This window comes from Diabrotica virgifera, chromosome 1 (assembly GCF_917563875.1).
Source record: "Diabrotica virgifera virgifera chromosome 1, PGI_DIABVI_V3a".
Taxonomy (NCBI): domain Eukaryota; kingdom Metazoa; phylum Arthropoda; class Insecta; order Coleoptera; family Chrysomelidae; genus Diabrotica; species Diabrotica virgifera.
Genome location: NC_065443.1, coordinates 301,205,363 through 301,220,134, shown reverse-complemented (window position 1 = coordinate 301,220,134; position 14,772 = coordinate 301,205,363). Strand labels below are relative to the sequence as shown.

Sequence of the window (14,772 nt, the reverse complement as noted above, 5' to 3'; positions counted from 1 at the left end):
TATTTTTGCTAATCATTTTGACGTTCTATTGATGAAATAATAATTTCTTAATTCGGATACTTTCACCATTATCGTGTAGATGGCGCTAAGATTAACAGATTAATTTATAATTACATATTACGGAACATTAAAAAAACTTAAATTCAGTATTTAAAACGTAAGTATATTTAAGGTAAAAATATATACCACAGCTTTGACCAACTAATAGATTTTATAATTAATGTTTTTAATTTTAATTTACGCTGTGAGCTCGTACGTAGAGGGGATATTTAAAAATTCACGAACGCCAGTAGTGACAAGTCCGTAAAAGTTTACTGAAAATTTGACATAAATGTCAAAGTGATTAATTTAAAATTAAAAATAAAAACATTAATTTAAAAAAATATTAGTTGGTCAAAGCTGTGGTATATATTTTTACCTTAAATATACTTACGTTTTAAATACTGAATTTAAGTTTTTTTAATGTTCCGTAATATGTAATTATAAATTAATCTATTAATCTTAGCGCCATCTACACGATAATTGTGAAAGTATCCGAAGTAAGAAATTAATATTTCATCAATAGAACGTCAAAATGATTAGCAAAATCTTAAAAAAATCGATTACAATTTAATTACTTTTTTGCGCTGTCAATATTAAGCGATAACAATTAAATTATAAATTTAAAAATTACCGGTGAAAGTTGCATTACTAATTCGCTAGGAGCGACACCAGCGAAGCTCAGAGCGTATAGGCAATTTTGATGTAATGTCAAAAAAATATAATAATGGAATGTCAGTCAAGTTCAAGTAAAAGTTTTTGTAGATATTGTCCTGTAATTACGTTTGTAGAAAAAATATTGTATGATATGCGTGTTAAAAAGGACATTTTTAAGGCACTCATGTGAATTGCAGAATGAGCTTCGCTCATTCTGCAAACTTTCACATGCGTGCCTTAAACGTGTACTTTTAACACTTATATCATAAATAACTATTAATATTTCCCGAGATATTCTATTTGTTTATAAACCAAAACATTGTTTATAATTTTAAAATATTCCTGAGGCCGCCTAAATAGTCCAATTTTAATTCTGTAAAGTACATTAGATAGGTACAGTGTCTTTTTATACAAAAATCATAGTTATTCTTATGTATCATAATTGGACCGCATTATGTAATAACGGATTAACCGCCAAAAGTCCAAAATCGAGATATTAGTGCCATCTTGCAGCTAGGGTGCAAATCTATGTATAAAAATATGTTTTTTGTAAAAAAATTAAAAAAAAGCTGTTTTGAAATGCCTGTATTAAGCGACATTTTTTATTTTATTAAAAAAAATCTCGCACTAGGATTTGTAATATCGAACTAAACGCCAATAATGGTACATAATCCATTGTCATAAACAAAAATCCGCATCTTTGTAAGTGTAATAACGAATCAAGCGCCACGAATAGTCGGTTAATTCTTTATTGCAAAACATAACATATTTACTAACGTTTAAGATATCGAATTAAAAGACATCCTTTGTCAGGTAACATCAGATTAAGCGCCAAATATGTCTCTTAATCCGGTATTCGGATCTTAACTCATGCATATCTTAAAAAATCATTAACGAATTAAGCGACATTTGATCGAATAACTTTTAAAATATAAATTATTTTTAAAAAATTTTAAACACATGTAAAAGTCTATTTACATTTGCATTAATATATTAAATATGAAACATGTCAGTACCATATTTTAGAAATAGTACCAAAAACAAATTTAAAATCTTTAAACCGATTTATCTCAAAACTACATTTTGGCGCTTAATCCGCTATTACATAACGCGGTCCAATTATTGCGGTTATTATAGCGACCGTAATTTTCTAATTAACAATTCAATTGTTGCTAAACTGTTCATTCAATTTCCATCGGCTTCTAGAATTATAATCTGTACGAAAAGAGCCTTTATATTAACAAGTTATTAAATCATTGATAAACAACTACTTATCTAAAATTTTAGTTGAAACTTAAAGATTTTGTTGGAAAAACCCGCATTTTCCGGGGAAAATTTTCGTCGAAGTAAATCGGAAAAAGAAACGTCTCTATGCAGAATTTAATTACGGTGAATTTTTATATGGCTGTTTTTGGTGTAAAGTTAAAATCTTTGGAGGAATAGAGCAAAAATTGAAAAAAACACGATTTTCGTGCCCCATTTTGTTTATAAAAAAAGTAGTACACTCTCTGCGGAATTTGCATACCTATATTATTAATATATACAATCATAAGATTCGATTCCAGGAATAAAATTGCTGGTAAATAACTTTTCCTTGTATTTTGCTAATTAGCCCAGACTACTAATAGAACCAAAGTACATAGGAAATGATACATATATTGACTACCTAAGAAAGCTCTATGCAGAGGAAGAACATAACATGACTCCAGAACCAGAAGTCTTCTTCTTCTTCTTTACGTGCCATCTCCGCGACGGAGGTTGGCAATCATCATGGCTATCCTGATCTTAGATACTGCTGCTCTGAATAGTTCGGTTGATGTGCATCCGTACCATTCCCGAACCAGAAGTACATAACCACAAATAAAGAGAAAATGAAAAACAGCTTGTTTCCTTTCGATTCAGAGGCGATACACAATATCCAGACAGCTGTTTCTGTGTTACGATGTCCTCAGTGGAGCTGCGTGCACACCTCTGAACCAAAGCGATACCAAACTGTCTATTTAGGTGGAATTTCAAAAATAGTTTAAAATCCTCCTTTAGGATGCTGTAGCGACACCGACGCTGTAGTTTGGTTTCGTTTTGATTCAGAGATTCAGAGGTGTGCACGCAGCTCCACTGAGGAAGTCGTAAGAGAGAAACAGCTGTCTGGAGATTATGTATCGTCTCTGAATCGAAAGGAAACGTAAACTACATTACATTTTCACTTTTATCTTTACTCAGATTTTGTGTATTAGGAACTTTCTTTCGGGCTTTTTTCCTAGACGAATGAAAGCGGAATGTGACTGTATATCGTAGAGTCTTTTCGCTTTCTTTATTCGTCGTCTCTTCTGTATAAATAAAAATGAATGTTTGTATGTATGTATGTATGTACCTTATAGACTCGCAAACTATGCATTTGATCATATAATGACCTTAATAAAAGTTGTTGTACATGAACATGAGAAGGTTTCTGAGTTGGTTCGACCAAACTAAGTAAAAAGGCGGCTTGCTCCCCAATAATTATTTTTTATTTTTTTGGGCAAACTGTTTTTTTTTTAAATTTTATATGACGTAGAACCAAAAGATACATTCAACCCTAAATTTTCACTTTTCTATCACCAAGCTTTATCTTTTAATAGCCATTTAAATATTTAACATCTATAATATATAAAATGCTCCGGTCGCAGTGTTTGTTGCCATACTCCTCCGAAACGACTTGTGTGATTTTTATGTAATTTGGCAGGTATATTCCCTGCTGAATTCCGAACAGAACGGTACTATTTTTTTCTCTAGAGCGCAGTCCGTTTCCGAAATAGCGAACCGTAAGCCGTAGGAAGATTCTGAGTAAAGAAGAAGAACGAGCGAAAAATTCATAAAAGAAAAGTGCAACAGTTTAACTTTTGGACTCAAATTGGACAAAATATAAATTTTTTAATTTTGCGTAATTTCACAAAAATATTTTTTTTATTCACGAATTGCAAGCAGTAGAAACATTCTAAGCACACGAAAAAAACTAGCGGCAAATATTATGTACGAAAAGTGCAACAGTTTAACTTTTCTACGTAAATTGGACAAAATATGAATTTTTTAATTTTACAAAATATTCAAAAAATTTGTATCTACAAACGGAATGTTTACTCACGAATCGTAAGCTTTACAAAAATTCTGAGCACACGGATAGAACAACCGGCAAATTTCATGGAAGAAAAATGCTACAGTTTAACTTTTGGACATCAATTGAACAAAATATTAATTCTTTAATTTTATGACATTTTCAAGTGTCAGTGTTGCCATATACTCCACCTACAGAGATCGGTAATGTGAGATATAATGTGGAAAGCAGATGGAGCTACCGACGAAATGCTTTTTTATATTGTTACAAGACACATGATTCATAGATCATTCGGTAATTTCAAACGTTTATCACCTTGCATGGCAGACTAAAAATATATCAAAAGTTTTTCTAATACATTTACTAACGATATGATCACAAAAATATCGACGAGTATCCTATCACGTAGGTATTAAAAATATCAATAAGACACGGACATTGACAATCGTTGGTTGGTTGGTACCATATTAGCCTTTGCTGAGCGCGAGACAAGTGCAAATATTAATGTTGGGTTCTTCAGTTAGGTGAAGAGCATCAAATACATTTTTGCAAGTATGTGAAGAAAGGAAATAATACGGCTGTGTCTCAAGTTGAAAATGCCAATATGAATGTTAATCCAATTAACAAAAACTATATATAAAATAAAAATTCAAGAACGGAATTGAGCAGTTATTCATTTAGCCGTTTATCTTGAAAAAGGTCAGCGCGTGTATTTCACGAACAAGACCAGAGATTGATCGTGCTATAAATCCACCCAAAACTGCACTCACCGAATTTTTCAAGGCGGTTAATCGTGTAGATGCTTTTGGTACATTTGCGCGAGCATTAACTACTCTCACAAGTACTTACCATACCATTTCACATGGACTCAAACAAACCGCAACATGCACCCCGATTGATAAATGTCCCAATCTATTCAAAACACCTTGGTGCGAATATTTACAGTCAATCCAAGGCAGACTGAGTACTTTTATCTTCGACCGTTGTTTTACTTTTTACTTTCAAGATATGCATAATTACCTAAAGTAAATGGACAACTGTACTCAATATATATCAGATATGCCAATTCAATTCAAACGTGTTCAATTTCCAATGAGATTGCCATCTACAATGACATTAGATTAAATTGTTATGATCGATATTATTTTGTTGTTATTTTCAAAATTAATTAATGTATAAAATTTTAAGGTATACGCTGTGAGCTCGTACGTAGAGGGGATATTTATAAATTCGCGAGCGCCAGTAGTGACAAGTCTGTAAACGTTTACCGGAAATTTGACATAAATGTCAAAGTGATTAATTTAAAATTAAAATTAAAAACATTAATTATAAAAAATATTAGTTGATCAAAGCTGTGGTATATATTTTTACCTTAAATATACTTACGTTTCAAATACTGAATTTACGTTTTTTTAATGTTCTGTAGTATGTAATTATAAATTAATCTGTTACTCTTGGCGCCATCTACACGATAATTGTGAAAGTATCCGAAGTAAGAAATTAATATTTCATTAATAGAACGTCAAAATGATTAGCCAAATCTTAAAAAAATCTATTACAATTTAATTACTTTTTAGCGTTGTAAATATTAAGCGATAACAATTAAATAATAAATTTAAAAATTACCGGTGAAAGTTGAATTAGTAACCGCTAGGAGCGACACCAGCGAAGCTCAGAGCGTATAAATTAAAAATATATGTTTGATGGTGGCGGATTAAGATTGCGCTAACTTTTACTTTTAATGAATTCTGGGACTGCGGACATTTTGGAAACTTTCATTTTCCACCGTCACGTCGCACAGTGGTGCCAAATGCTGGAAACGTAATCATGAGATAAAAAAGTCCTATCTAGAGATTTTCATGTTTACAGTTTTTTTCACATACTATCGTAGAGTAGTAATACGCAGGTATAAAAATCATACCGGATGTATTCTTATTCATATCTCAGGGATAAGTGAATCATGTACGACGTTATCTTGGCTGACAGTGAAAGTGAAAAAGAACGCGTGTATTGCAAACGCTGTAAAATGTTTTGTAATTTATCAATGTTATCGCTGTAAAGCAGATATGTACTTCTTTTTCAAGTACATAAGATGTAAGTTGACTTAAGATTGATTAACAATGAGTGCATAAAATTTGTAAATAAAATAAACAGTAAAAATATGTATGTATAGTTAAAATATAATTCTGTGACGGTTCTGTATAACAGGAATATGTATTGGCGGTTGTACATAAGTAAAAGGTTCTGAACGTTGTACTTCAAACCGAAAATGTATGCGTAATCAGCAATTTTAAGGGTTTCTTATAATATAACATTTCAAAAAAATATGCGTTTAAAATAAAAATTTTGAATTTATTTACGCCATATTGGATCCGTCATTTATTTAAAAAAAATGTCAGATTTGTACTAAGCGACCTTAAATTACTGAATTTTTAAAAAATATTGCGTTTTCATTGATATTTTAAATATTTTCCTCCATTTTGGATCCGCCATTTTTTTTAAAGGAAATGTCAGATTGATAATCAGCGATTCCAAAAACCCTTGAGTACGAAGGTAAATCCAAAGTGTATGAACCATATACGCTTTTAAAGGTTCAAGACCACGTTTTCGGCATTTGGAACTACAGTGCGTCGATGCATGTGCCACTAAAAAGTGACGGCGTAATACTTTCTACGGCATAATGTTTTCTACTATATCAGAGGCGTGCGGTCCATGGAAGCGGGGGAAGCACCGCTTCCCTATTATATACTTCGATATAACAAAATATATTATTAACTAATATTTAATTATCAAAAATTTTCCCCAATCCCAGTAATCTACATATTATTACCTAGGCAATAGGCATTGAAAAATATTAAAAATTAATCGCATAGGAATGAACTCAATATGCACTATGCACACAATTCAACTATTCCGTCCACCCCTGACAGAAGCGCATCTCAAAATCACCGCTTGTCATGCAGTTGTCCCGTATAAAAATTGGTCAGGGTTCAATTACCGCACCCACTAGTCGCGCGAATTTTGGTACCCTGCAGAAGCGATTGTTCGATCGCCTTCCAAGAGTGGGATGCTCTGACTGTTACTGCTTCTAAGGGGTGCTTAGTCTGCTTAGGTACATACATTCGCTTAAAGAATATTTCGATTTAAAAAAAATTGGAATAAATCCTTTGTAAAAGGTATAAAATTTATTAAAATCCCTAAAGGGCTACATCAGAACAAAACGTTTTCGATTTTATTACAAAATCATCATCAGTGTAAGACAGTCTGGATGCTAGCTGAGCCACCAAAGAAATATATGGGTAATAACCCTTCAAATATAAAATGTATGCTTTACAGATGCATATTTACTTAAAATGCCTTGTGATGGGCAAAAGGCAACAGGAATAATGCCCTAAGGTAAGGTATTTAAATTCCCAGCATGTGGGATGCAAAAAAATTTTGAGTTTACATTTCGATGACTTTATGGCAACTGGACCAGTTGCCATAAATTGTGAAGGTCAGAGATTAAGGGTGTTACCAGAAAGGGGATCTAATAAGAAAAGTTTCAGATTTAAATAATTATTTATTCTCATTTAAATAATGAATTTTGTGTCTGGGACTTTTCCCTTTTCTTTTACAAATAAAGAAGTTAATATAAATGCAAAGGAAGTTCGAAAAACACTCGAAAAGCTGAAGAACAGAAAAGCTGAAGGTAATGGCGGAATACCAAACGATTTGCTGAAATATTGTGGAGCAGCCATGACAGAAGAATTAACAACATTATAAAACACAATAAAAATAATGGAAGACTGGAGAACGAGCGTAGTAATTGTACTATTCATAAAAGGAGATAAAAACAACTAGAAAACTACAGATATAAACTTGTTAAATACTGCCCTAAAACATACAACTAAAATGTTCACGAAATAAGTCGAGATATCACTAAAACATGTTATATTACTTGCAATTATTATGGTTTATTACCATAAAAATATAGTTGTCAAAATAAACATTAATTTTATAATTTTTAGCTTGCTATCAACGAGATATTTGATAATAATTCTGGCAGGCTTAGTGACCATTAGTTCTCAAATCTTAATTGTCTCACTAACTAGTTTACTCTGCTTATCATATCATTCTTCATCAGGCTAAATTGTATTTGAGGATTAAACGACCACGTAATCTTTATGAATGCCGCGTTCCATATTTACCGCATAATTTCTATTTGTTTAACTATAATTATTTTGCTGAGACAACACGCAACACGGGACTTTAACTTTGTTTCGCAGAGGATTGTTTGTATTTGAAGTTTGTGTCGATATTTCGAAAGTGTGTCTTATAAACTTATCAACATATCAGTAAACATGGGGGTGTTTAGTGTTTTTTGCAATGTTCAGGTTTGTATTTTCATCAGTAAATAGTAGAGATATACTGGTACTTGTATTTTCGTTCTAACATTTAGAGAAAATATCTTAACAAAAAACAAACAACTACCACCGAGCACTAATTTAATTATCCGGTGATCTAGCACTGCTACCTCAAAAATGTTGTCTTGTGCGAGTGCTGAGTTTTGAAACAGCAACCCAGCAGTTTATTATCTGATAATTTGGGCAAATTTTAGGTTTTTGGTAGTTGAAATTTTATTAAAAATATTGTTAAGATATTTTACTTTATATCAGTATTATTTTTAAATTGTGTACGTAAATACAGTTCCAACGGGAACAAAAAATCAACTCAAAAATAAATAACCATTTTCAAAAAATCAACTGTAAAGGTACGTATCCATACGTAGGTGCTCCGTGCTCGTTTTAGCTGCTCAAATGGATACGTCATGCGCTCCCCTACATATAAACTGCAAACCGGTTGAATCGAAGAGGGTGAGCGCCGAGCGGCGAGCGCCAACGTATCCACTATGTGGAGCTGTTACACCGAGCACGGAGAACCCACGTATGGATACGTACTTTTAGTTTAAGAAACACGCTCCAATATACATACATCGAGTTTTATGTTTACATTTATTTGCATTAAATTCGAGATTTCAAAATTTTACATGCTGTAGCCTTGTATTACATTTCCCCACATAAATCCGTGTATCTTTCTGTCCAAACAATCTGTCTTATCAATCTAAAAATTTATTAAAAATACAAACAAAAATTTCAAATACACAAAAAATACTAATATTCAGCATTACTTCTAAAGCATCAGCTTGAGTCTAAAGTTATCAATTAAAAGAGAGCCCTTCGAAAGAGATTTGAAATAATCAAAATTAAGCAAATAGGTCTGGATCCCGCGTATGAAAAAAAAGTTGATTAATAGCAAGCTGAAAATTTGTTAATAGCTTAAGAGTGTCTAGTTGAATAAACTTTGATATATGGGAACACTGAAACAGGGGTAGTTTTAATTGTGGAACAGGTTAAAAATTTGGAACGGTCACAGCACGAAATCGGCACATTTATTTTGTCCGACAGAACAGACTTAAACTCTCCGAACAGAGATTAAACTCTCATGAAAAAATCAGACTGCTATTTATTACCTGTCATAATTCCTGTCACTTGACATATTCTACATGTTCCACTCATTAAAACGCCCATTTGGTGATAAATAGCAGTCTGATTTTTTCATGAGAGTTTAATCTCTGTTCGGAGAGTTTAAGTCTGTTCTGTCGGACAAAATACATGTGCCGTTTTCGTGCTGTGACCGTTCCAAATTTTTAACCTGTTCCACAATTAAAACTGCCCCTGTTCCAGTGTTCCCATAAATCAAAGTTTGTCCGACTAGACACCCTTAAGCTATTAACAAATTTTCAGCTTGCTATTAATCAACTTTTTTTTCATACGCGGGATCCAGACCTAAAAATCAGGAACAGTTGTTTGAAGACGACATTTTATACTGATTCTATTATTGCGATAGTGTTTACTTTTTTTATACTCTTATTATATTCTTTTGGCATTATGTTTATATGGGATTGAGGCACGATTATTGGTGTATTATTATATTTTTATTTATACAGGGTGATTGATTAGTGGGGTAAAGCTCAATAGATCCGCTATAGTAAGAGATAAAAGCAATAAAAGTTAATAACAAAAAAGAATGTGTGTGTACTTTGTACGCACGTAAGAAGTTATACTTCTATTGTATGATTTAAACGAAATTAATATACGTTTTATTTATATTTTATTTAAATATTAAACTAATTTATACTTACTACTTCTCAAACATTTTTATTAAAACAGTGCCAAAAATTAAAATAATAAAAGAATAAAACACACACAAACACATTAAAAATGCCACAAATGATTTCTGAACATTAATTGTCGGAATTTTTTTTTAACTAAATACGTATTTTCTGAAAAGTATATTTATTATATACTTACAATCATAAAATGTATAAAAAAAAATAAAAAAATAAAAGTTTTTATTGAGATTCGAACCAGCTATCAGCGCGGTTGGTATATTGGGGTTCATTCGCCTTAAACGCTTCGCCACGGAGGCAATGTGTCATTATGTGCGAAGATCGACTAACTAAACGGATTAAGCTTTTGACATTTTTGAATTAACTTAAATTATTTTGATTTAGAATTGAAATGATTTAGAATTGAAAAAATACAACAAAACATAGAGTAAGAAAACAATATATTAGGTGAACATTGATAGAAATTTTGATGGTAATCAAATTATGTAAATAAAAGTATTACATACTATGTATTTTGGTAGGTTCAAATAGGTAGGTACCTATGATACATTTACACTTATTACGTACCTGTTGCTTTTAAAAACTATTTAAATGTCACTACAATTATAAACTTTTTTGTTTCTGTCCTCACAACAATAAAACTAATATATTATACATTTGTTTACCTTCATATTGAACAATTGTTTATTATTGATAGATCATTTCAACACCCAATCAGAGCCCGTATAACGACTAATACCATACTGTCGGTGTGCGCATGCGCGCAGATAAATATAAATTCACCCTCAATCTCAATCGCGCCTAAAGAAGTATAACTTCAAAAATTGTACCCAGCTTTGAGTTTCACATTAGAAAATTAGTTAGAATGTTAGAGGGTATTCGACAACATAGTGACAGGCCAAACTTATGTTTTTTTAAATAGAACACCCCATATTTTATTTTAAATTCGGAATCCTGTTAACTTCTCCATCACAAAAATATAAAGGTTTGTTATGTTATACAGGGTATTTATAAAGTTATAACCAATTTTGTATGAAAATCGTAAGAAGTTCAACTCCCTGTATAAATAAAAATAAGCACAACAGCAATAGTTTATTAATGCCATATTTTTTATTTATTGTCAAAATTTTCAGGAATTATTGACATTGCTAATTTTCTTTATATCAAATACAGGGTGAGTCAAAACGCAAGTATATTATTTTCTCAGTAATGTTAATTAGAACACCCTGTATTTTATATCATTAATTAGAAAAGTAACATTACCGTACTTTAATTTTTATATAACATTCTCTGTGTCGAAATTTATTAGTTTTCGAGATATTTTCATTTTTCAGAGCAAATTATTTTAGGTGTCTAAAATCTAAATTTTAAATAAGCCATGACTGAATTGATAATTGATGATTACTGATTACTGAATAAAAATAATTTATTAGTAATACATTTTACAAAAAAATCACAACCACAATATGCAACATTTTTGAAACAATTAAAAACTACTTTTTATGTAAATGTAACAAATAAAGAAAGAAAATTAGTAATACATTTTACAAAAAAAAAACACACAAACACAAAATACAACATTTTGTGAAGACAATTAAACACTACTTTTGAATGTAAATGTTACAATGTAACAAATAAAGAACGAAAAGTAATTTATCAGTAATACATTTTGCAAAAAAAAACATGTTTGAAAAAACTAGAAGGTACTTTTAATAAAATATTTTTAATATTTAATTACATAAGGTGTTCAAAATTACCTCCTAACACATTTATGCACGCCTAAAAACGATCGTTGAACGTTGGTTTGGCTAGATAAATAAGTTCGAAAATCACTGTGAACAAATCGCGAAAATTCTTAAAACGGAAGTGAAAATAAAATGTAAAGACCATACGAAGTCGTATCTAAAGACAACAGCGAAGTGTACATCAAAATTTCGGAGTGAAACAAACATTTTTAAGTGAATAAAACCTGCAGAGCAAGTGCAAGTCAAAAAACAAGGTTAGCTATAAATAAACAAAACAATTAATTATTTAATTCCATAAGAAGGTAATCGCTGAACAATTTTTGGCGTTGTTGCCAAATCTGAAAAAGCACGGAGAAATAGGGAAGGAAGAAATAAATACCTTTTTAAATAGGCCAGTATAAGAAGGGTAAAAATCTCCACGAAGTCGATTCGGTTTTTTTTGCACTTACCGCAGACAGCCAAATTATTTGTGTAGAAATATACTTTAGTATCTAATTGACTACGATTGAATACCCAGAGTCGGTTCTAGGAGGATACGAAAAAATAAAAGAAAAAGAGAGAACGAAGCAAGTCAAGCCAGCTCCCGTACGGGCTGAGGGCTGAATTGCAGTAGGTTTTCGGCGGTAACCGTGCGGGAGACGCAAACTTTGTGGAAATTCTCCCTAAACCCACAGTCAAATAGTAACAACATGGAAGAATTCATAAAGGATTTGCGAGAAAAATTGGACAGAATGGAAGCAAGGGATACGAGAATAGAGCAAAAATTGGATGGAATCCAAAAAGAGCTTAAAGAATTAAGAAATCAAAACCAGGAGCTCAAAAAAGAAAATATGCTACTAAAGCAAGAAATAAACCAACAGAGAAATAGAATGGAGAAAATCGAGAGAGAGATGAAGAGAAAAAACTTAATTATATACGGTCTTGAAGAAACAGAAAATGAAGATACCCAAATGTTGTCAAACAAAGTGCAGGAAGTCATGAACAAAATGGAAGTACATTGCAGAGCAGACCAAGAGACAACAGAAATTAGTAGATTAGGCGGTAAAACTAACAACTCGGAAAGACCGGTCCTTGTTGAGCTAACAAGTGGAAGTAAAAAAATGGAAATCCTAAAGGCAAGCGAGAAATTAAAAGGAACAAAATGGTTCGTGAATGAGGATTACCCAAAAACCATCTTGGAACAAAGAAAAATACTTTTAAAGCACATGAAAGAAGCAAGAACAAAAGGATATAATGCGAAGATTAAATATGACAAGCTAATAATAAACGGAGATGAATACGGAATAGAAGAAGTCAAAACATGGCCAACGGATGAACAAAGAAAGGAAAATATTGCAGAAACTCCCGAAAGAAAGGAAAATGAGTGATAGATCTCCACACAGCGAAAATGACCAAAGAGAAAAAATGATGAAAGTAACCCATCCAGCAAAAAACTAAGATTAAAACCAGAACAACAAACGGAAACAACATCGCGCGAAATGGATATGAGTATGGTTTTGCAAACAGACAAGGTGGGGAGAAATAGGGTAAATAGCAAGAAAAAAAGAAATAGAAACAAAACTTGGAAATCAATAGAAGGAGAAATTGATACAAGGGAAAACATATTTATAGGTTGTTGGAATGTACGAACAATGGCGGAAATAAGTAAAGCACATCAGATAGCAACAGAAATGGGTAGATACAACATAAGCATACTAGGGATCAGTGAAACTAGATGGAATGGGTCATGACGAATCCAATTACAGTGTGGAACTACTGTCATCTATTCTGGCAAAGATATAAACTCAGACAAAGAAAAAGGGGTGGCATTAATGTTAAATAAAGCATCGGCCCAAGCATTAATGGAGTGGGAGAATGTCTCTGAGAGAATTATATGGGGAAGATTTCAAAGCAAATTTAGAAACTTAATAATAATTAATGTGTATGCTCCAACAAATCAACAAGAAGATGAAACAAAGGAAGAGTTCTACGACCAGATGTATATGTTGCTAGCAAAAATACAAAAAACATATAAACGGGATATAAAAATCGTTTTGGGGGATTGGAATGCCAAAGTAGGATCTAATAATAATGAAAAGGAACATATAATGGGGATTCATGGCATGGGAGAAAGGAATGACAATGGCACGAGATTAATAGAACTTTGCTCGATAAACGATATGATGATTGGGGGAACATTATTCCAACATAAAGATATCCATAAAACAACATGGACGTCACCAGGAGGAAAATTTAAAAACCAAATTGACCACATTCTCATTGAAAAGAAGTGGAAAAATTCCTTACAAGATGTGAGAGCAATGAGAGGAGCCGACTCTGCATCAGACCACGAATTAGTGAGAGCAAAAATAAAAATTAGCCTCAAGGCAAATTATAAATCAAACAAAAAACATAGAAAATTCAATACAAATAAATTAAGAGACTCTAGCATAACAAACAAATACCAACAAACGTTGGAGAGGCATGTGGGGAACTTGGAACAAGTAGGAAAATCTAACATTGAAGGTATATGGGAAATATATAAAAACGCGTACATGGAAGCAGGGAAAGAGATATTAGGGTGCAAGGAGAAAGCTGATCGACCATGGATAACGCTGGACACTAAAACAAAAATCAAGGAAAGAAGAGCAATCAAAACTGAATTGATCAAAACAACAAACCCGATAAAACAAAAAGAAATGCAGGAAAAATACACAGAAAAAAATAAAGAAGTTAAAAAACAAGCCAGAACAGATAAAATGCTGTATATGGAACAAATGGCAGAAAAAGCAGAGGAAGCAGCGATAATGCATGACACAAGGACACTCTACGCAATAACCAAAGAAATTAAAGGGGGCAAGAGCCAGCAAAGAACGAAACTAATGGGGAAAGAAGGAGAAACACTCACAAGTCAAAAAGAAATTGCCCAAAGATGGACACAATTCTTCGCAGAACTTTATGAAGAAGGAATTGAATCACAAATAGAGATGGAAGAAACTGAGAGAAACGAAACATTAATCTTAAGAAACGACGAATTTACGAAGGACGAAATAAGGTATGCTATAAACCTTTTAAAAAACGACAAATCG

General features: G+C 32.1%; 1 protein-coding gene across 2 annotated transcripts in view; it reads left to right on the top strand.

Annotated features, from left to right (window-relative positions):
* LOC126879182 (serine/threonine-protein phosphatase rdgC) overlaps positions 1-14,772 on the top strand; it is a 736,378-nt gene that overhangs the window by 177,184 nt on the left and 544,422 nt on the right. Inside the window, exon 1 of one of the 2 annotated variants that reach the window (XM_050642224.1) lies at positions 7,962-8,163. The exons of the other annotated variant lie outside the window; for it this stretch is intronic. Within the exon in view, the coding sequence (XP_050498181.1) occupies positions 8,131-8,163 (33 nt within the window). The 5' untranslated portion in view covers positions 7,962-8,130. Of the gene's footprint in view, positions 1-7,961; positions 8,164-14,772 lie in introns of those variants that run through there. 2 annotated transcript variants of the gene reach the window in all.